Source organism: Theropithecus gelada, chromosome 8 (assembly GCF_003255815.1).
Source record: "Theropithecus gelada isolate Dixy chromosome 8, Tgel_1.0, whole genome shotgun sequence".
NCBI lineage: Eukaryota > Metazoa > Chordata > Mammalia > Primates > Cercopithecidae > Theropithecus > Theropithecus gelada.
The window spans coordinates 36,733,692-36,755,342 of NC_037676.1; the positions used below are offsets into that span (position 1 = coordinate 36,733,692).

Consider the following 21,651-nt stretch of genomic DNA (forward strand, 5'->3'; position numbering starts at 1 on the left):
CCTCAAGTGATTCACCTGCCTCGGTCTCCTGGGATTACAGGCATGAGCCACTGCGTCCAGCCATACCTGTACATTTTCAGAGTTCAAGTGAATATACAGTTTTCTTTATAAGTATGTAAATAAATTTCATAACACTACAAAAATACAAGTCATCTGAGAAGTTTACAGTGTTACAGTGATCCCAGTACTATAGGAGAGAAATAAAATAGCTGTAGATAATTAAAAGCTAATTAGATAAATCAAGTTACAGTATCATCCTTCAGATTAAAGTGCTCTGATACAGCCAATGCCACAGCAAACAAAATCCTGGAAAGGGATTGCACTGCCAATGATTTTGCCTTTTAACCTCAGTGTAACAAGGACATACATAAAAGTGATTCTCGATTTAATAACTGCTAGCATCTCCACCCCTGCCCACGCTATTGGCCTGTGACATTCTTCCCCTAGGAGAGATGTCAAGGTTAGATGAGATTCTATCATAGCCAGGAGAAAAAATGAGCAATATCGGAAACATACTAATTCCAGTCTTAAGTGAGTAACAACAAAATTAACTGAAAAATCTGAACTGGTGCTTTTAGCTAAGAAGGAAGCAAGTGTCCTAGTTTAAAAAAAAAAAAAGTCTATAAATCTAGTTTTAAAAATACAAATTCAAAAATAAGTATCATCTTCTTGCTCTGCACAATTTTATAACAAGGGGGTAAAATACTGGTGAGTCTATTCATGAGGAAAAATGGAAAAAAAAGCAACCATTTGAAGGCTGAGGCATTTCTGTTTTCTACTGACTTTTCACTTTTATTAACTACATTAAGCCCTTCACTACAATTTCCCCAGTATCCCAGAAATAATTTGGGTTTCCTTTTGGGCAGGCAGAGAAAGTGTTCAAAGGACAGACATGCAGATGCAGTTCAATCCCTTTGTGGTCCAGTCCATGGTCTCCTGTCCCCTGCACAGTGAAGGAGCTTTTTTCTTTCTATTTTTTTTTTAAGACGGAATCTTAAAAAAATTGCCCAGGCTCTTTAAGAGTCTTAAAAAACCTCTTGCCCAGGCTGGAGTGCAGTGGCATGATCTTGGCTCACTGCAGCCTCCATCTCCCAAGTTCAAGTGATTCTTCTGCCTCAGCCTCCCAAGTAGCCGGGATTACAGGCACGCACCACCACACCAAGCTAATTTTTGTATTTTTAGTAGAGACGGGGTTTCGCCATGTTGGTTAGGTTGGTCTCGAACTCCTCACCTCAAGTGATCCACTCTCCTCGGCCCTGCAAGGCGCTGGGATTACAGGCATGAGCCACTGCGCCTGGCCTGAAGGGGCTTCCTCATCTTGGGGAGTTGGTGGACCCTTGTCTCTGCCCCTCACAAGGAGTGTTGCTGAGGAAACCAGGGCACCGAGCAAAGGCACAGGGGGAAAAGGCCAAGCAATCCTATTGACATCATTCCACACCTGCCAGAACTGTATGAGCGAGTGCGTGGACCACCCAAGCAAAGCGCTGAACAGGCTGGTCTAGCCAGCAGGAACCTGGCTGTCATAAGAAGAGGGGCTTTAACCAAGTTCCTCAAATTGAATAAAGAGTAATTCTTTCAATTCCTGAATTCTACTTTTCCAATCTCCAGTAAAAGGGCCCTGGATCTAAGCAGAACATATTTTAAGGCTAGAGAGTAGTAGAAGTTGATGTTTAGAAAAGGCCGCTTGTTCGAAATCCGAAAGGCACACTCAGAGGCTTATTCTAAACACCCCTGCTCCCATCAAAAAACAAGACCCAAGTTTGAGAAGCTGGGTAGGTTTACATGGTATCAAAATTTAACATCTGCAGCCAAAAGCCACACCTGAGCTACTCAAAAGCCAAGAAAGTATGTGTATGTAACACAGCACCAATGGCATGGTCCTTTTTTCATTTAAAGCTTTCTCAGGTAAGCCTTAAGAGCTGGAGGATACATATTGAAAAAAATCTCAGTATGAAAGAAAGAAAACCCCAGTGTTAAAATACATGAATACCTCCTGTGCCATCTGAATCTCTGGCTCAGGATCAGATCTTTTTTTTTTTTTTTTTTTTTTTTTGAGACGGAGTCTCGCTCTATCACCCAGGCTGGAGTGCAGTGGCGCGATCTCGGCTCACTGCAAGCTCCGCCTCCCGGGTTTACGCCATTCTCCTGCCTCAGCCTCCCAGGTAGCTGGAACTACAGGCGCCCGCCACCACGCCCGGCTAGTTTTTTTGTATTTTTTAGTAGAGATGGGGTTTCACCGTGTTAGCCAGGATGGTCTCGATCTCCTGACCTCGTGATCCGCCCGTCTCGGCCTCCCAAAGTGCTGGGATTACAGGCTTGAGCCACTGCGCCCGGCCAGGATCAGATCTTATGACCACGTCTCTGGTGGGCATAAAATATTTACAACCTAGTTAAAGGCACAGTGGCATTTAAAAATAAAGCCCTGGGAATGTATAGTAAAAGATTCATTGTAATCATTAACCTGGCTTCCATTGGTAGAATTCACTCTTGCCAGATAACATGTGAGGGGGATGGTGATTCGGAGCCTGCTGGCTGGTTATCAGGCAGGGCGAGTCCTTGACCCCCAGAGCAGGTGAAGGTGAAGTCACAAAAACGTCTCGGTGTTTTTTTTCCTGCTGATTTACATCTTTCCTGCTTTTTTGCCAACCTGAGTCGGGATGCGGAGGATATTGGGGGTTTCTTCCATGACTCTGACAAGCAGGTTGTCAATGTAGTCTTCCAGCTCGCGGACCTGGAACTCCTTCTTGCTTATCGTTTCCTTCTGTTTGAGGACCAGCTGGATGAGCTCATCGTGGGTCAGCTGTGCGTACGCAAATGCAGGGTCCGAGGGGCTGTATTTCTTTGGAGAGGATGAGAAAGTTGGGAAAAAGGAGTTATAAAATCAGCACAGAAATCTAAAACCTAAAAGAAGTACAAAGGAGGAAAAAGTGACTAGTGATCTGGGTTTCTTGGGAATCCATTTTCTTTCCTTTTTTTTTTGAGACTGAGTCTCACCCTGTCACCCACCCTAGAGTGCAATGGCATGATCTCGGCTCACTGAAACCTCCGCTTCCTGGGTTCAAGTGATTCTCCCACCTCAGCCTCCTGAGTAGCTAGGACTATAGACACGTGCCACCATGCCTGGCTAAATTTTGTGGGGTTTTTTTAGCAGGCACAAGGTTTCACCATGTTGGCCAGGCTGGTCTTGAACTCCTGACCCCAGGTGATCTGCCCGCTTCAGCCTCCCAAAGTGCCGGGATTACAAGGATGAGCCACCGTGCCCAGCCAGGGAATCCATTTTCAGTTTATGGTGAAAACAGGTTGTTGACTGATGAAGTTTTCTGGAAAGGGCCAGATAGCACATATTTGAGTCTTTGCAGGCCACAGATGGCCTTTGTTAATATATTCTTCCTTGTGTGTTTTTTTTTTTATTTGTTTGTTTTGTTTTATTTCTTGTATGACCTTTCAAAAATGTAAAAACCATACTTGGCTCACAGATCGAGGACCTCTGGACTTGACTCTGGGTTTGGATTTTAAGCAATGCCATCATGGGAGGACTCAGTTCTCCAAATGAGTGCTCACTCCTCTGGGAACACTAGGAGCTCACACGACCAAACACCAGTGCAGAGCTGGAGACGACTCCCAAGCCAGAGGGGGCCCAGGAAGACATAGCTGTGACAGCGGGTGCAGGGGGCAAGGGCTCTCCTTCCAGGGCAGCAGGTCAAGGTCCAGCCCAACTGTCTGCTCCTGCCAAAGCTGTGCTCAGAAGGACTCGGTGAGCAGGTGGATGCAGAGGACACCCAGGGACTCCAGTTCACGATACTTCATACTTGAGAAATATGCGGAGTCAGAGCCAGGTGCCATCATGCCCCGTCCTCACCCGTGGCCATCTAGGCACGCCCTTGGGTACACAGCGGCCTGTCCCAGAGCTGAGTGTTCTGCTCCCGAGGAGAGCACACACCCTGTGGAGTCACTGTGCTTTATCAGCATTTGTGATCTGGGGCCCCTGCCAGCCCAAGCAGCCTGAACCAGGAGGACACGCAAGATAAAGCTTAAATGAAAAGTCACACGCTGTGCAAGTCCCCAGTAAGGAAAAAAAAAGTGACTTTTCCTGAAATCTGTAGCCTGAGATTTACATGTTTAAAGAATCAAGATGATTTTGCTGGCAGAGTTCTGAGGCAGGAATAGCTTTATTGCCCTGAGGGTCTAACGGTCTCACTGTCTACCAGGAAGGCCAAGAGACTACCTTCTCCAAGAAGAATCAACACTCGCTCCTCAGTGACATGATAGAAGCCCCAGTTCAGTCCAGTGACGCAAACTGCCTGGACACGAGCCAGAAGTCAAAGGAGGGATCCCAGCCCTCCCATCCTGGCCAGGAACAAAAGCACGATGATGGCGGTACTAACTTAGACACACAACACCAATGTTTCCATAGACAGAGTGAGTTCAACCCCATACAGGCTGCACATTCAGAGGCGAGACACTGGACTGCTTTTCCAAAACCTGCTTCTCCCCTAATCTTTGTTTTTTAAAACTTTGAAGGCATGCATTCATAGCGCACCTTCTCTGGACCTCAGTCACTGTAGATGTGACTTCCAAAACAATATTTCATTGCAAAGTTGCATGTCTGGGAAAAAGCCCTAGAGATTGGTTGTACAACAATGTGAATGTACATAATGCCCTTTTTTTCCCCCATAGAGACGGGGTCTCGCTATGTTGCCTAGCCTGGTCTCAAACCCAAGCTCAAGTGATCCTCCCACCATGGCCTCCCAAAGTGCTGTGATTACAGGCATGAGCCTCCACACCCAGCCTTACATTTTATATCAAGAAAAAAGAGTCACCTTTGTAAATCATGGCAAAGAGTATGTCCTCAAGGGATTTTAGATTATACTTCTGTCATATAAGGATCTTATTTATTTGTTTTTTTAAAGTCGCAATACATAAGATATTCTGCATGGAATTTGAAAGAGAGAGGGATACAGAGGCTGACACCTGTAGGGTGTCCTATAATTAATTCCAACACCTAACATTTGGGTCTCTTTATTTTTCCTGGGATTCTTTTTCTTTCTTTTTTTGAGACAGTCTCACTGTGACACCCAGGCTGGAGTGCAGTGACACGATCTCGGCTCACTGCAACCTCTGCCTCCCAGGTTCAAGTGATTCTCCTGCCTCAGCCTCCCGAGTAGCTGGGATTACAGGCACCTGCCACCACACCCAGCTAATTTTTGTATTTTTAGTAGAGATAGGGTTCTACCATGTTGACCAGGCTGGTCTTGAACTCCTGACCTCAAGTGATCCTCCCGCCTCAGTCACCCAAAGTGCTGGGATTACAGGCATGAACCACTGAGCCTGGCCTTCCTGGGGTTCTTGATGATATGTTTTATAATGTCAGCCTCATACAAAGTAATAGTTTTACAGCTTTGTACTATTTAGTAAGCATTTTTTCCATCATAACATTTTAGCAAAACTTGCTTTTCTAGTGGATGCTTAAAATCCCATTATATTTTAACTATTCCTCTATTGCTGGATATTTATGTTGTTTTTAATTTGTACAATTATATATAACATTTTAATCAAAATGTATGAACATAAATCTTTGGCCATATCTCTAAGTACTTCCTTAAGATAAATGCCTAGAATTGAAAATGTGTACACACTTAAGGTACTTCATACGAACCATCAAACAGCTATTTAATTTGGATTATGTAATTCAAAGGGAAAAAGGATATAAAGGACTTTAAAATCATTAGAAGAGCCTAGTTTTGCAATATTAAAAAATTATAAAACAGGGCCAGGCATGGTGGCTCACATCTGTAATCCTAGCACTTTGGGAGGCTGAAGCAGGTGGATCATGAGGTCAGGAGTTCGAGACCAACCTGGCCAACATGGTGAAACCTCGTCTCTACTAAAAATACAAAAAATTATCCAGGCAGGCCGGGCGCGGTGGCTCAAGCTTGTAATCCCAGCACTTTGGGAGGCCGAGACGGGCGGATCATGAGGTCGGGAGATCGAGACCATCCTGGCTAACACGGTGAAACCCCGTCTCTACTAAAAAATACAAAAAACTAGCCGGGCGAGGTGGTGGGCTCCTGTAGTCCCAGCTACTCCGGAGGCTGAGGCAGGAGAACGGCGTAAACCCGGGAGGCGGAGCTTGCAGTGAGCTGAGATCCGGCCACAGCACTCCAGCCTGGGCGACAGAGCCAGACTCCGTCTCAAAAAAAAAAAAATTATCCAGGCATGGTGGCGGGCACCTGTAGTACCAGCTACTCGGGAGGCTTAGGCAGAAGAATTGCTTGAACCCGGGAGGCGGAGGTTGCAGTGAGCCAAGATCGTGCCACTGCACTTGAGTATGGGCAACAGTGCAAGATCCTGCCTCAAAAAAAAAAAAAAAATCATAAAATAATCCAGTATCATAAAAAGTGAGTAATGGCCTTAAAGAAAAAGCACAGAGAAAATACCCACAAATGCAAGAAAGAATGGTGCCCATTGTCATGTATTTCTCACCAGGATTCTTACCCTGGACTTTTCCTTTTACGTAGTTGTAATAATGACATACATTCAAATGTGCATCCAACTTTTTCCATATCACAGATGATTTTTGGATCTAGTTGGCTTTATTTTAAAACGGAAATGTTAAAGCCACCTGGGTAAATAAGACACTCCCAGTTATAAATCATCTATAAAGGATGGAGACCCTAAAACAACAACCAAGAAAAAAAAAATCACTGTAGTAATGATCCAGCTAGCTTTTCATAACTTTAGCTACGCAATTTCTTTCCCTTAAACCTCTCTTACTTTGCAACATTCCAAAGAGTAGGTATCTTTATAAATACTGTCTTATCCCTTAACACAAAACATCTATCATGCGGCAGGCCAATAGCAGAGTCTCCAGGAAATGTTCCGTATTTACCCAGAATGTTTACTAGGCATGGTCCAGAACCAAGAGATGTGTTGCAGGCAGGCAGCAGGGCGGCAGTCAGGCTTACAAATCATGAGCAAAATAAGCAGCAGTTGCCTTTGTTTTGAGCTAAGTTATTCTCTTAGGGCCAGGAGATAAGCCATTGAATTAAATGAGCTTTGAAGAGGAAATAAAATGGTAGCCAAAGGTCTTGCTAACTTCCCAGAAACAAGGTGTTTGTTTCTCTTTGGAGCCACACTGCATTCCACAGTAAAAGGAAGATGGATGGGAAGCTGCTGAATGACTCTAATGTTCATTGCTGTCCTTTTATCCCATTTCCTGATAAATATCATTAACTCCAGGAAGACAAGTGCTGCCTCTTCTATCTGCAACAACCACACAGAAGCCAGGCAAGCTGGTTCACATATTGTACATTTTTAGGCTAGGGCTGAAATGTAGTAGGTACACAGTTCTGGCTGTGGCTGATAATTTTGAGACCAATGCTTACCACCTGCCCTGTCAATGTGTTCTACAAAGAAAGAGTGGGGGCCAGGCACAGTGGCTCACACCTGTAATCCCAACACTTTGGGAGGCCAAGGCGGGTGGATCACCTGAGGTCAGGAGTTCGAGACCAGCCTGACTGACATGGTAGAACCCCGTCTCTACCAAAAATACAAAAAAATTAGCTGGGTGTGGTGGTGCATGCCTGTAATCCCAGCTACTTGGGAGGCTGAGGTTTAAGAATTGCTTGAACCTGGGGGGTGGAGGTTGCAGTGAGCTGAGATCGCACCACTGCACTCCAGCCTGGTCAACCAGAGCGAAAATCCATCAAAAAAAAAAAGAAAGGAAGGAAGGGAGGGAGGGAGGGAGGGAAGGAAGAAAAGGAAGGAAGGAAGGAAAAAAAAAAAGTGGGGCAAGAAAGAAGATGCTAACTTGTTTTCAGCAATCATCAGTTAGGATTACTTGGCTTCTTTTACCAAAAACTTGGACCTCCAGCTTCCTGTGAACCTTTATCCCAGCTCTTACTGGTAGATGTGCAATGAAGCCAGAGGGAATAACAAGTACCCAGCACTTGAAAAACACTTTCAGCCAAGCATGGTGGCGCATCTGTAGTCCTGGCTACTTGGGAGGCTGAGGTAGGAGGATCACTTGAGCCCAGGAGTTCGGGGCTGCGATAAGCTATGACTGCACGTGTGAATAGCCATTACCCGCCAGCCTAGGCAACAGAGCAAGACCCCATCTCCATTAAAAAATAAAACAAAGCTAGGCATGATGGCTCATCCCTATAATCCCAGCACTTTTGGAGGCCAAGGCTGGTGGATCACCTGAGGTCAGGAGTTCGAGACCAGCCTGGCTAACATGGCAAAACCCCATCTCTACTAAAAATACAAAAATTAGCTAGGCATGGTGGCAGGTGCTTATAATCCCAGCTACTCTGGAGGCTGAGATAGGAGAATTGCTTGAACCCGGGAGGTGGAGGTTGCGGTGAGCCAAGATGGCCCCATTGCACTCCATCTTAGGTGATGAGAGCAAAACTCCGTCTCAAAAAAAACAAAAAAAAAACAAAAAAGAAAACTATTCAATATCCAGAGTCCCTGGGACTGTAAAATCTATGATGGAATGAAATTTTAGCTGCTCTGAACTAAAATAAAAATAAAGTGTATTTCTATAGACTGCAGTTCCTAGTGTTAGTTGGGAAGTCCCTCTCTACCTATTTGAAATACAACATATCCTGCCCACTAAAGGTCACCAATCCCTCAGTAAATCATTCTCTTCTAGTCCAGATAATAAGTTGAAGACCAGGGATTCGCAGCAAGGCAGTATTCTAAATCCTTGATTCTAGAACCAGAAAGGGCAGGATGAAGACACTCCCAGGCAGAGTTCATCTGGGAGGCTGGTTTTCTTTTGTGGGGAGTTGTTTTTTAATATGAGCCCATACTTTTCAAAGAGAAGAGACCCTCCAAATGAGCAAGATACTTCCTGGAAATTTAGCTTAAGGAAATCATCCAAAAGAGGAGAAAAAGTTCCATATAGAAAATTATTGACTATAGTGTTAATTCATACTGAAAAACAGAAAACAGGCTGGGCATTGTGCCTCACACCTGTATCCCAGCACTTTGGGAGCCCGAAGCAGGTGGATCACTTGAGCCCAGGAGTTCAAGACCAGCCTGAGCAACATGGTGAAACCCCATCTCTACAAAAAATACATAAATTAGGCCGGGCGCGGTGGCTCACGCTTGTAATCCCAGCACTTTGGGAGGCCGAGGCAGGTGGATCACGAGGTCAGGAGATCGAGACCATCCTGGCTAACATGGTGAAACCCCATCTCTACTAAAAAAAAAAAACAAAAAATTAGCTGGGCGTGGTAGCAGGCGCCTGTAGTCCCAGCTACTTAGGAGGCTGAAGCAGGAGAATGGCATGAACCCGGGAGGCGGAGCTTGCAGTGAGCAGAGACCACGGGCCACTGCATTCCAGCCTGAGCGACAAAGCGAGACTCCATCTCAAAAAAAAAAAAAAAAAACAACATAAATTAGCCAGGCGTGGTGGCGCTCGCCTGTAGTCCCAGCTACTTGGAAGGCTGAGGTAGGAGGTTTGATTGGGCCCAGGTGGTCGAGGCTATGATGAGCCGTGATCATGCCACTCCATTCCAGCTTGGGCAACAGAGTGAGATGCTGTATCAAAAAAAAAATTCCTGATTTTGATGAATCTCCTTACTGTTAGAAATATTTAGGGGTAAAAGGAGCATGAGGTAGGCTGGGCGCAGGGGCTCATCCCTGTAATCGCAGCACTTTGGAGGGCCAACACAGGCGGATCACCTGAGGCCAGGAGTTCGAGATCAGTGTGGCCAACATAGCAAAACCCTGTCTCTACTAAAAATACAAAAATTAGCTGGGCATAGTGGCGCATACCTATAGTCCCAGCTACTCAGGAGGCTGAGGCAGGAGAATTGCTCAAACCCAGGATGGGGAGGTTGCAGTGAGCCAAGATTACACCACTGCACTCCAGCTTGGGTGACAGAATGAGATTCCATCTCAAAAAAAAAAAAAAAAAAAAAAGTTCCCTGATTTTGATAAATGTCCTTATTGTTAGGAATTACACAGTTAAGTATTTAGGGTTAAAAGGAACATGAGGTACACAACTTACTTCCAAATGATTAAAAAAAAAATTATGCATACACCTGCATGTGTATATTCAGAAAGAGAGAAGGTCAGGCAGAGGAAGCAGAGAGGATGAGACTGATCGGCAAATGTGGTCAAATGTTAACCACTAACAAACTGGGAGGAAGGGTTTATAGGAGCTCTTTGTACTGTTCTTGCAACTTTTTTTTAACATTTGAAATTATTCCAAATAAAGTTACCAGAAAAGTATATCTATGCAATGATTGCAATTATCAGAATTTTACATTCTTGCCAAAGGAAAGGAAACAAGAGGGAAAAAGAAAATACCTGACCTGAATGGGCCAGATTGTGGGTGACATTTTCTTCTCATTAAAAAGAAGCGCCAGGCTGGGTGTGGTGGCTCACGCCTGTAACCCCAGCACTTTGGGAGGCCAAGGTGGGAGGATCACTTGAGCCCAGGATTTCAAGACCAGCCTAGGCAACATAGCAAGACCCCATCTCTATTAAGAAGGAAAATGTTTAAATAATTTTTTTTTTTTTTTTTTAAATTTTTTGAGACTGAGTCTAGCTCTGTTGCCCAGGCTGGAGTGCAGTGGCCGGATCTCAGCTCACTGCAAGCTCTGCCTCCCGGGTTTACGCCATTCTCCTGCCTCAGCCTCCTGAGTAGCTGGGACTACAGGCGCCCGCCACCCCGCCCGGCTAATTTTTTGTATTTTTTAGTAGAGACGGGGTTTCACCGTGTTAGCCAGGATGGTCTCGATCTCCTGACCTCGTGATCCGCCCGTCTCGGCCTCCCAAAGTGCTGGGATTACAGGCTTGAGCCACCGCGCCCGGCCAATAATTTTTTTAAAAAAGAAGGACCAGCGTCAATCATGTTGCTTGAGACAAAAAAAAAAATTTAACAATAACTAAACAAGTAAACAAGTATAAGGGAATAAAGTAATTATCCAGTGGAATGTCTGGGGGCTTCCAAAGTTTACTTAAAGACTCCAGATGTATGACTAAGTGGTTCCTGGCACCACCAGCTGCCCAGGGTGAGGTATACGATGGTGACTATGGAAACAGGTGCTCTGTCAATCCCTAACGAATGCACCAGCTTCCCAGAAGACATACCTTCATCATGGCCTCGTTGTTCAAGTTCTCACTGATGATGGTGGCAGTTCCCAAGCTGGAGTTAGCAACCTTGGTGGTCGTTGCATTCATTGGCTTCACAGGATGAAGTCTAAAGAGAAGGGGAAAAGGATCTTTAGACCCTCCTGACATGGCAAAACTGAGCAACTGCCCACCACAAAAATGGCAGCCAGTAAGCCAGACAAGGGGCAGGTGGGTCACATGCTGCCCTCATCTCCGGGCCAACACACTCCAATGTCTCAGTGCCTGTGGAAACAAAAGTAGTCAGGACTGGGCCACCACATGCAAGCCAGCAAAGCACGTCCTTGCCCAGATGTCCTGGTATCTTCACGGGACCCTTGGTCTTCTTACAAACATCAGAACATTAAAGGCAGTCTCTTATTTTCTGAAGTCAACTAGAGCCTAGGCGTTCACTGTAAAACTTTGCAGAGGCTTCTGTCTCTCCATAGTAAAGAGAGTTCAAAACAAACATACAAGCTTCACGTTGGGCAGTGCTTGAAGAAGTTTTTGACACTGCTAGATGCTACCACCGCTCAATGCCAGTTAGTTCTGAGACTGTTAAGATACTGGTGGCATTGCGTTTCTGCAATGTGAGTGCTCCAAATCTGACTGTGCAGAATAATTCCTAAGCTATATTTACAGACTGCTATTATGTTCTTGCTATAAACGCAGCAGCGTCTTGAGGTATTACCACCACAAGGGGCAGTCCTACCAGCAGGACAGTGACAGGCGGGTCGTCCTGTCAGACGTCTGTGTGGTTAGAAAGCCGTAACCTCTGCAGGTAGGAAGCAAAGGGGGACATTGCTGACATTTACATAGACAATCTCCCCCATCTCTCACCTGTGCTTAGCTGACCCAGTTCCAGCGCCTGGCTGAGCTGAGACTGGATGTGTCTCCGAGGGTGAGACCCAGGCCTGGAGGAGTGGCTTCCTCTTGCCAAAATTTTCAACTCTACCAGCGGAGCCCTCTGCTGTGGCTTTTTTTTGAGATTCTGCTGTGCTGGTGTGGTGAGTGTCAGAATGTGCAGAGCTGGGGAAAGACTGTGTGGCAGGAAAGAGCTCAGAAGGGGAGGGGCTGGGTACAGGATTGTCCAGGGACGTGCCAGGAGGCGGGCTTGGACTCCCATTTCCCATCGGTTTTTCTTCCTCACCACCACTGGGGCCTGGCAGCTGTTCATCAGAACTTGAGCTCTTGCCAAGATGTGGTTTGTAAATTCCGAACTCTGTGGTCTGCTCTGAAGGAGCTGTCACAGATGCTTTGGGTGCTTGCAGGCTGAAATCACGCAGGCCCTCCCCCAGTGCCAACCTATCTGCCTTGCCACTGGGCCCCTTTCCCCTCTCAGGACAGGGGACTACCAAGCTCAAGGACGAAGCTCCTATGTCCAGAGTTGACGACTTTGCTGTCTCTCCATCATCTTCAACCTGATCTCTGTCATCTTCAACCTGATCTATTCTTTCATCATCTGATGCGACTTCAGGAATGGAAGGAAGGCTTAAGTTCAGATCGGCTGTGGCTGGAGATTTAAAATCCGAGGCCAACTGAAGGTCACTCAAGGGGTCAGACAATAAACCTTCATGGTCACTGGCTTTGCTCTGATACTGAGTCACAAGGGCATGCTCTCCCTCCATCCTAAAGAGTGGAGTGTCTTTCGCTGAGCTTGCTTCACTCGTGGGGCCTTCGGAGAAACTCTCCTCCTGGGAGGGGAGGAGGAGGTGACCCGCCAGGGAGGCTGGCGCACCGCACGTCGCTGGCCCAGGTGTGGTCACCGATTCCCTCTCTGAGTCCTCTGTGTGGGGAGACCCAGGAGGCTCTCCATCAGAGGCGTTTCCAGCAACAGCCCATGCAGGGGTCAGCTCCTGGGGACAACTGCTGTGTCCTTCCACCAGCGGGACGGCCCTCTCTACCACCTCTTCTGTGAAGAGCTGCTCAGAAAATGACACGCGCTTCTTGGTTTTCTTCTGGCCCTCACGGAGGTTCAGACCCATCTCTTCCAGCTTCTGCATCGTGGAATCAATGCAAGGGACCGATTCTCCCATGGGAAGAGGGGGTGCTGCTTCTTCAACTGCATCCCTAGCTTTGCTCCCCACAAGAGACCCAGCCTGACTCTCCAAGTCTTTGTCTCCTCCTGCCACAAGCTCCCCAACAGGGCTCGCAGCTCCATCACTGCCGAGTGAAAGGGCAGACGGTACTTCCTGGGCCTCTCCAGATGATGGGCTATAGTCTTGTTTTTTGTGGGGGAATCTCGGAAGTTCTTCCTCTTGTCGCCCCGTTTCAGGCTGCTCCGGGAGAGACTCCTCCAACTCAAGGCTACTGGTGTTCTTCTCTGTGCCTGTCTCACGGGTCCTGCCCATCAGAGAATTTTCTGTCCCTTTATTCGCTGGAATGGATGGCTGTTTGAAAAGTGATCCCGGGGCAGAAGAACCAGAATTTGGAACTGGTGTTAAACTCTCCGTTTGCAACTCTGCCTTAGGGAGCAAGGGTGGTTCTTCAGACTTGGCCTGGCCCCTATCTATGAGAGGACAGCTTTCAATTGGAGTGGATGTGGAAATGGGAGCTGCTATGGGAGATGAGAGAGAGGAGAAGACAGAAAGACTCTCAGAAGACTGTGTGTCTGTACCATGTCCCAATTCAGAGGGGACAGGTGCCTGGCCAGAACTAGAAGGGAGAGGAAGAGAGGAAGGGGAGTCAGCGGGGGAAGGAAGCCTGGCTGTGGGTTGCGCCTCCGGAGACACTTCCAGTCTGCAAAAAGGACAAAATAAAATCTGCAGGTCAGTGCAGATGCATCATGAGAGACAAAGAAAATACACAAAAATCAAGTCATTCACCAGGGGAGAACGTCTTTACACGTGGGGCAGTACCTTAAGAAGTTAAAAAAGGAACACTAGCCAGGCGCAGTGGCTCACACCTGTAATCCCAGCACTGTGGGAGGCCGAGGCGGGCGGATCACCTGAAGTCAGGAGTTCGAGACCAGCCCAGCCAACATGGTGAAACCTCATCTCTACTGAAAAATACAAAAATTAGTCGGGTGTGGTGGTGTGCACCTGTAGTCCCAGCTACTCTCAGGAGACTGAGGCAGGAGAATTGCTTGCACCTGGGAGGTTGCGGTAAGCCGAGATCGCGCCACTGCACTCCAGCCTGGGTGACAGTGGAAGACCGTCTCAAAAAAAAAAAAAAAAGGAACACTAACACTTAACAGACACTTTTACAACCAAGCAGATCTGTCACACAAAAGTCTGTTGCAATAGAGTGAAAAGATCCCAGTAAAGATCTGGTTTCTTGTGGTGATTAACACAAGGCCCGAGCATTTGATTATTACAGGACAAAATGCACCTAAAAGTTTCAAAGTGGTTAAAGATGTTAACACAAAGCAATAGGCACAGATAAGTTCAAGAGGAACAGTGTGTATGTGTGCATGTCAAAGTAAGCAGAATCTCTCAAAAAACAAATCTCTCACTCCCCAGACCACAGAAATATTGTCAGTGTCAATGTGAGTCACACAGAAAAGCACAAGTCCCCAAGGCCAGTCCCCAAGTCTCACGCTGGCTCTCACAACAAGGGGCAAAGTGGACACAGAGAACTGTCACTGTCACTCAAGAGAGGACCGTCACTGTCACTCGTCACTGTCACTGTCACTCGAGAGACCAAGGGTCTCTCCTACCGGAAACCAATGCCAAAATGCAATGAGGCAGGATAACATCTGGCTCAAGGGGAAATATGAGATAAGAACTTCGTAAACACAGGTACGGCATATACTACAACCCAAACCCAGTATTCCCAACTTGCAACACCCAGAATCTTGCTACAAACCATTGCATTCCACTGAGATCTGATAAGCTGACAGAAAGGACAGACCATGCCTGCAGGGCGGTAGCTCTGGGCTAGGAAACATCACTGCAATTTGTACAGGGCAGGCCAGGCTGGCAGTAGGGACTCGTTAAAAAAAGAATTTAGGCCAGCAAACCTTTGGCATGTACGGGTACTGTGACATCATGGAACCGGCAAGAGCGGGTCTAACGTCAGCCTGAAAACCACCAATGGCGAGGTAGACATGCCCTGCATGAGAAGAGCCAAAACTCACCGGGGCTTGACAGCTCTGGTCTGGGGAGCCCTCTGAGAGGAAATTGGAGGTTTCGGTTCAGACTTGGACTCCGGCTCAGCTTCTGGTTCTGTGATCTGCACATCTTCAAAGGGGTTCAGGGAGCTGCCCTGTCTGGAGACCACAGCTGCGGTATCTTTTTCGGATCTTCTCACAAGGTCTTCAGCAGGCCCCGACGCGTCCTCCCCGGGCTTAACCCCCATCAGCATGCCTTCCTTCTCCCTCCCCAGGACCGTGAGAGGGTTTTCACCTTCACTGCTCTTAGCCGCGTCCTTCTTCCCCGTCATCAGAGACAGCAAAGAGGACCTCCTGCTCTCTGGTTTCTTGCTCTCCTTGGCTTCTTTTGCGGCCTCCGAGTTTGCGGGGGCCATGTTTTCCCTGAGGTCCCCACTGACCAGTGGGGCAGGTCGGTAGGACGGCAGGGTCATAGACTTCAAGGAGTCCTTGGTGGAAGATTCGGAGAACCGCCTGTCAGAAGACAGCCCACCTCCTTCAGCAGGCTCCTTCCAAGACCCAGCCGCCAGGTTCTCCGTAGAAGAGAACAAATGCTTCTTTCTGAAGCCCCTGGGGGATGGGGAGGAGGATGGGCTACTGTCCTTGGTTTCACCCTTGCCTTCTGGCTGCTCCAGGTAAACATGGTTCCCATTGATGCAGACATTAGAGCGGGAAAGGACATCGTTCTTAGACCGAAGGCCGCCAAGAAAGGAAAGTCCTTCCTTCTTGGGAAGGGTGAAGTTGACCTGGTTCAGTTGCTTAAGATCTGTACTCGCTGTTCTCTTGTGAGACATGACTTTGGGAAGAAAAACAAAGAACAGAAAGGGGATAAGATGTTAAACGGGTGGTTTGCAGCGTGGGGGCATCTGTCAATGTCTGGATACATTTCTGGTTGTCACAGCTTGGAGGGGGTGTGCTGCTATTCGTATCCAGCAGGTAGAGGACAAGGATGATACTGAACATCTTACAATGTATAGCACAGTCCCCCCCCGACAAAGGCCTATCTGGTCCAAACTGTCCACAGTGCTGAGGCTGAGAAACCCTGGATTAAACCAATGAAAAGGGCAGCAGTAGAAGGTAGAGTAGCAGAATCCAGCCAGTGGGAGGGATTTAGACATTGAAATCGAAGTTCAAAATACATAATTAACTCAGAGCTAAAGGAACCAGATTCCTTGGCTTCTGATAAGGCTATATCCCACAAGGGTTAAGCACATCACAGGAACTCAATAACTACCTGATGAATTAATGAAATATCAGAATTACTATAAGGTTTCATGGTTTTACCCTTAAAAAAAAAAAAAAAACAACTTTGAAGACACTCGTTCTATTAGCTCTAAAAGCTTGTACTAACGGACATCATTTATAGAGCCAGAAACTCTGGAAAAGGAATTTATGCATTCTTAGAAACCAGAGGGTATAGGGCCGGGCGCGGTGGCTCACGCCTGTAATCCCAGCACTTTGGGAGGCCGAGGCGGGCGGATCACAAGGTCAGGAGATCGAAACCACAGTGAAACCCCGTCTCTACTAAAAATACAAAAAATTAGCCGGGCGCGGTGGTGGGCGCCTGTAGTCCCAGCTACTCAGGAGGCTGAGGCAGGAGAATGGCGGGAACCCGGGAGGCGGAGCTTGCAGTGAGCCGAGATCGCGCCACTGCACTCCAGCCTGGGCAACAGCGCGAGACTCCGTCTCAAAAAAAAAAAAAAAAAAGAAACCAGAGGGTATAATCCCAGCACTTTGGGAGGCCGAGGCAGGCAGATCACTTGAAGTCAGGAGTTCAAAACCAGCCTGGCCAACATGATGAAACCCCGACTAAAAACACAAAAATTCGCCGGGTGTGGAGGTGGGCACCTATAATCCAAGGTACTCGGGAGGCTGAGGCAGGAGAATCGCTTAAACCTCAGAAGACAGAAGTTTCAGAGAGCCAAGATCGTGCCACTGCACTCCAGCCTGGGTGACAGAGCAAGACACCATCTCAAAGAAAGAAAGAAAGAAACCAGAGGGCTTAGAAATAGAGAGGGCATCTCAGCTATGGGCAGTGGTTCACACGGGTCATACCAGCCATTTGAGAGGATGAGGCAGGAGGATTACTTGAAGCCAGGAGTTTCAGACCAGCCTGGGCAACATAGTGAGACCTCATCTCTAAAAAAAAATTTTTTTTAATTAGCCAGGTGTGATGGTGCACACCTGTAGTCCCAGCTCCTCAGAAGGCCAAGGTGGGAGGATTGCTTGAGCCCAGGAGTTGGAGGCTGCGGTAAGCTATGATCGTGCCACTGCACTCCAGCCTGGCAATAGAGCAAGACCCTGTCTCTAAAACAAACAAACAAAAAATATTTTTTCTTTTTTTTGAGACAGAGTCTCACTCTGTCGCCCAGGCTGGAGTGCAGTGACACAATCTCGGCTCACTGCAAGGTCCACCTCCTGGGTTCACGCCATTCTCCTGACTCAGCCTCCTGAGTTGTTGGGGCTACAGGCGCCCACCACCACGCCTGGCTAATTTTTTTTTTGTATTTTTGGTAGAGACGGGGCTTCACCATGTTAGCCAGGATGGTCTCAATCTCCTGACCTCGTGATCCACCCGCCTCGGCCTCCCAAAGTGCTGGGATTACAGGCATGAGCCAACAAAAAATATTTTTAAAAAAGAAACAGATAGGGCTTTTTTTTTTTTTTTTTTTTTTGAGACAGTCTCACTCTGTTACCCAGGCTGGAGTGCAGTGGCACGATCACAGCTTACTGCAGCCTCTACTTCCTGAGCTCAAGTAATCCTCCCAGCCTAGCCTCCTGAGTAGCTGGGACTACAGGTGTGTGACATCACATCTGGCTAATTTTTGTACTTTTTGTAGAGACAGGGTTTCACCATGTTGCCCAGGCTAGTCTCAAACTCCTGGGCTCAAGCGATCTGCCTGCCTCGGCCTCCCAAAGTGCTGGGATTACAGGCATGAGCCACCATGCCTGGTTTGAGAGACGGCATCTTAACCACCACTATCATTACCACCATCACCATGATTTTGTAACTGAGGAATTGAATTAAACTCTTTCTCTTAAAATTTGTCTGTTTCTTCTCTCTCAGAATGAAGCATGGTAAGTGGAAGAAGAGATGTCAGGAAGTGGAAGCAGGAAGAGGCAGAAACTCACCATCCGAGGCTGAGGAGGACTCGTCCTCATTGTCGTCTTCATCCCACTGGGACTGAAAGTCTCCGGGACGAAGCAGCACTTTTTCTGGCTTTGAAGTCGGCAGGACAGACATGGACTGGGAAAGAGGCGTCTTCTGCAAATTCGACTTGGAAAATAAGGTCTTGATCTTCGATTTCTTTTTCTTGTCTTTGCCCACAGACTCATCATCACTGTCGACCGAAGGTGTCGTGCTAGGGATGATGGCTGAGGCGGTGTCTGACCCGCTGTCCTTATTCTTCCCCTTGATCTTGTCCTTCAGTTTTCCAAATGGATTCCGAGACTTGTCTTTCATAGAAAGGTCAAACATGCTGGCAGTCATGTTGTTTCTCATAAACTGAATGTCAACCTCAATTTCTCCTCGCTCCTTGTCCTTCTTTCCTGGTTTGGATTTCAGCTTATACCACCTGAAAGGAGAAAGGCCGAGGAGTTACTTTTGAATGGAAGCAACTGCAACAATGTTCACAATTCCCATGAACTGGCCTCTCCTCTTTGCTACCAGCAGCCTCTTCAATGCATGCATTCTCACACTTTCTCTTTGGGAAAGCAGAATGAGAGCAGAATTTTTTTTTTTTTGACACAGAGTCTGGCTCTGTCACCCAGGCTGGAGTGCAATAGAGTGATCTCGGCTCACTGCAGCCTCTGCCTCCCCGGTTCAAGTGATTCTCCTGCCTCAGCCTCCTGAGTAGCTGAGATTACAGGAGCTCGTCACCACGTCCGGCTAATTTTTGTATTTTTAGTAGAGACAGGGTTTCACCATGTTAGCTAGGCTGCACTCGAACTCCTGACCTCAGGTGATCTGCCTGCCTCAGCCTCCCAAAAGGTTGGGATTACAGGCGTGAGCCACTGCGCCTGGCTGACAGCAGAATTTGCACTTTTTTTTTTGAAACGGAGTCGCGCTCTGTGGTCCAGGCTGGAGTGCAGTGGTGCTATCTCGGCTCACTGCAAGCTCCGCCTCCCCGGTTCATGCCATTCTCCTGCCTCAGCCTCCCCAGTAGTTGGGACTACAGGTGCCCGCCACCACGCCCGGCTGATGTTTTTGGTTTTTTTGGGTTTTTTTGTATTTTTTTAGTAGAGACGGGGTTTCACCATGTTAGCCAGGATGGTCTCGATCTCCTGACCTCATGATCCACCCTCCTCGGTCTCCCAGAGTGCTGAGATTACAGGCATGAGCCACCGCGCCCGGCCTGCACTTTTATTTCTTTCGTTTTTTATTTTGCACTTTTAAGACATGCACTAGACAAAGATAGGATCCAGTGTTGTGCTTAGTGTATAATCACCTCAGATCCTGATTCAATCAAGAGCTCATTCTAAAAATAAAGAAAAAAAAATATTCTATGGAATCACTTCCGTTGACTGATGTTTTCCTTCAGTAGGGTAAAAATGCAATGATCAGGGCCAGCACGGTGGCTCACACCTGTAATCACAGCACTTTGGGAGGCTGAGGCGGGTGGATCACAAGGTCGGGAGTTCAAGACCAACCTGGCCCATATGGTAAAACCCTGTCTGTACTAAAAATATAAAAATTTAGCCGGATGTGGTAGCAGGCGCCTGTAGTCCCAGCTACTCGGGAGGCTGAGGCAAGAGAATCACCTGAACCTGGGAGGTGGAGGTTGCAGTGAGCCGAGATCGCACCACTGCACTCCAGCCTGGGCAACAGAGTGCGACTCCATCTCAAAAAGGATTAAAAAAAAAAGCAAAGATCATACACAAACAGCTAAGAAGGGTGGCGTGCAAATTATGTATAATTAAATCTCAGAGAAAATTGAGTTTGTAGTAAGGAATAGTCCCTGGAGGGAGTAAATATATATATATAAAAAAAACACAGAATTTAAAAAAATAATTTTAAAAAGGTGGGGAGGGGGTTGGGCATGGTGGCTCACACCTGTAATCCCTAAGCTTTGGGAGCCTGAGGCAGGAGGATCACTTGAGGCCAGGAATTCAAGACCAGCCTGGGCAATATTGCAAGACTGCATCTCTATAAAAAATTTTAAAAATTTGCTGGCATGGTGGTGTGCGCCTATACTCCCAGCTACTCAACATAAGCCTAGGAATTCGAGGCTGCAGTGAGCTATCATTGCACCACTGTACTCTAGTCTGGATGACAAAGTGAGACTCTGTTTCCAAAAATAAATAAATAAAAATAAAGAACTTTTTTAAAGAGTGAAATTAGGCTACGCATGGTGACTTACACCTGTGATACCAGCACTTTAGGAGGCCGAGGCAGGCAGATCACCTGAGGTCAGGAGCTCAAGACCAGCCTGGTCAACATGGTGAAATCCCGTCTCTACTAAAAATACAAAAATTAGCTGGGCATGGTGGCGAGCGCCTGTAATCCCAGCTATGCAGGAGGCTGAAGCAGGAGAACTGCTTGAACCTGGGAGGCAGAGATTGCAGTGAGCCAAGATCATGCCACTACACTCCAGCACTCCAGTACTCCAGCCTAGGCGACAGAGCCAGACTCCATCTCAAAAAAAAAAAAAAAAAAAAAGAGTGAAATCAGTCAGTTAGAAAATGACAAACACTATATGAGTCCGCTTATGTGAGGTTCCTGGGTTAGTCAAATTCATCGAGTCAGAAAGTAGAATGGTGATTGCCGGAGGAGGGGAAGGACAGAATGAGGAGTTAATGTTTGATGGGTATAGAGCTTCAGTTGCGGAAAATGAAAAAGTTCTGGAGATGGATGGCGGTGATGGTCACACAACAATGTGAATTTTTTTTTTTTTTTTTTTTTTTTTTTGAGACAAAGTCTCACTCTGTCACCCAGACTGGAGTGCAGTGACCGGATCTCAGCTCACTGCAAGCTCTGCCTCCCGGGTTTACGCCATTCTCCTGTCTCAGCCTCCCGAGTAACTGGGACTACAGGCGCCCGCCACCTCGCCCGGCTAGTTTTTTGTATTTTTTAGTAGAGACGGGGTTTCACCGTGTTAGCCAGGATGGTCTCGATCTCCTGATCTCGTGATCTGCCCGTCTCAGCCTCCCAAAGTGCTGGGATTACGGGCTTGAGCCACCGCGCCCGGCCGTGAATGTTCTTAATGACATTGAACTACACACTTAAAAATGGTTAAAATGGGGCCAGGCGCAGTGGCTCAGGCCAGTAATCCCAGCACTTTGGGAGGCCAAGGCTGGCAGATCACTTGAGGTCAGGAGTTTGTGACCAGCCTGACCAACATGGTGAAACCCCATCTCTACTAAAAATACAAAAAATAGCTGGGGGTTGTGCCACATGTCTGTAATCTCAGCTACTCTAGAGGCTGAGGCAGGAG

The 21,651-nt window shown here is 47.2% G+C and overlaps 1 protein-coding gene across 2 annotated transcripts in view; it reads right to left on the minus strand.

The window, feature by feature from the left end:
• Positions 1 to 2,434: 2,434 nt before the first annotated feature.
• Positions 2,435 to 21,651, minus strand: part of RAB11FIP1 (RAB11 family interacting protein 1) — a 39,096-nt gene continuing 19,879 nt past the window's right edge. Inside the window, exons 2-6 of one of the 2 annotated variants that reach the window (XM_025393984.1) lie at positions 18,350 to 18,792; positions 15,206 to 16,013; positions 11,968 to 13,866; positions 11,110 to 11,218; positions 2,435 to 2,839 (exon numbers count right to left, since the gene is read on the minus strand). In XM_025393984.1, the coding sequence (XP_025249769.1) occupies positions 2,621 to 2,839; positions 11,110 to 11,218; positions 11,968 to 13,866; positions 15,206 to 16,013; positions 18,350 to 18,792 (3,478 nt within the window). In that variant the 3' untranslated portion in view covers positions 2,435 to 2,620. The remainder of the gene's footprint in view (positions 2,840 to 11,109; positions 11,219 to 11,967; positions 13,867 to 15,205; positions 16,014 to 18,349; positions 18,793 to 21,651) is intronic. The other variant, XM_025393985.1, reaches the window with a different exon arrangement.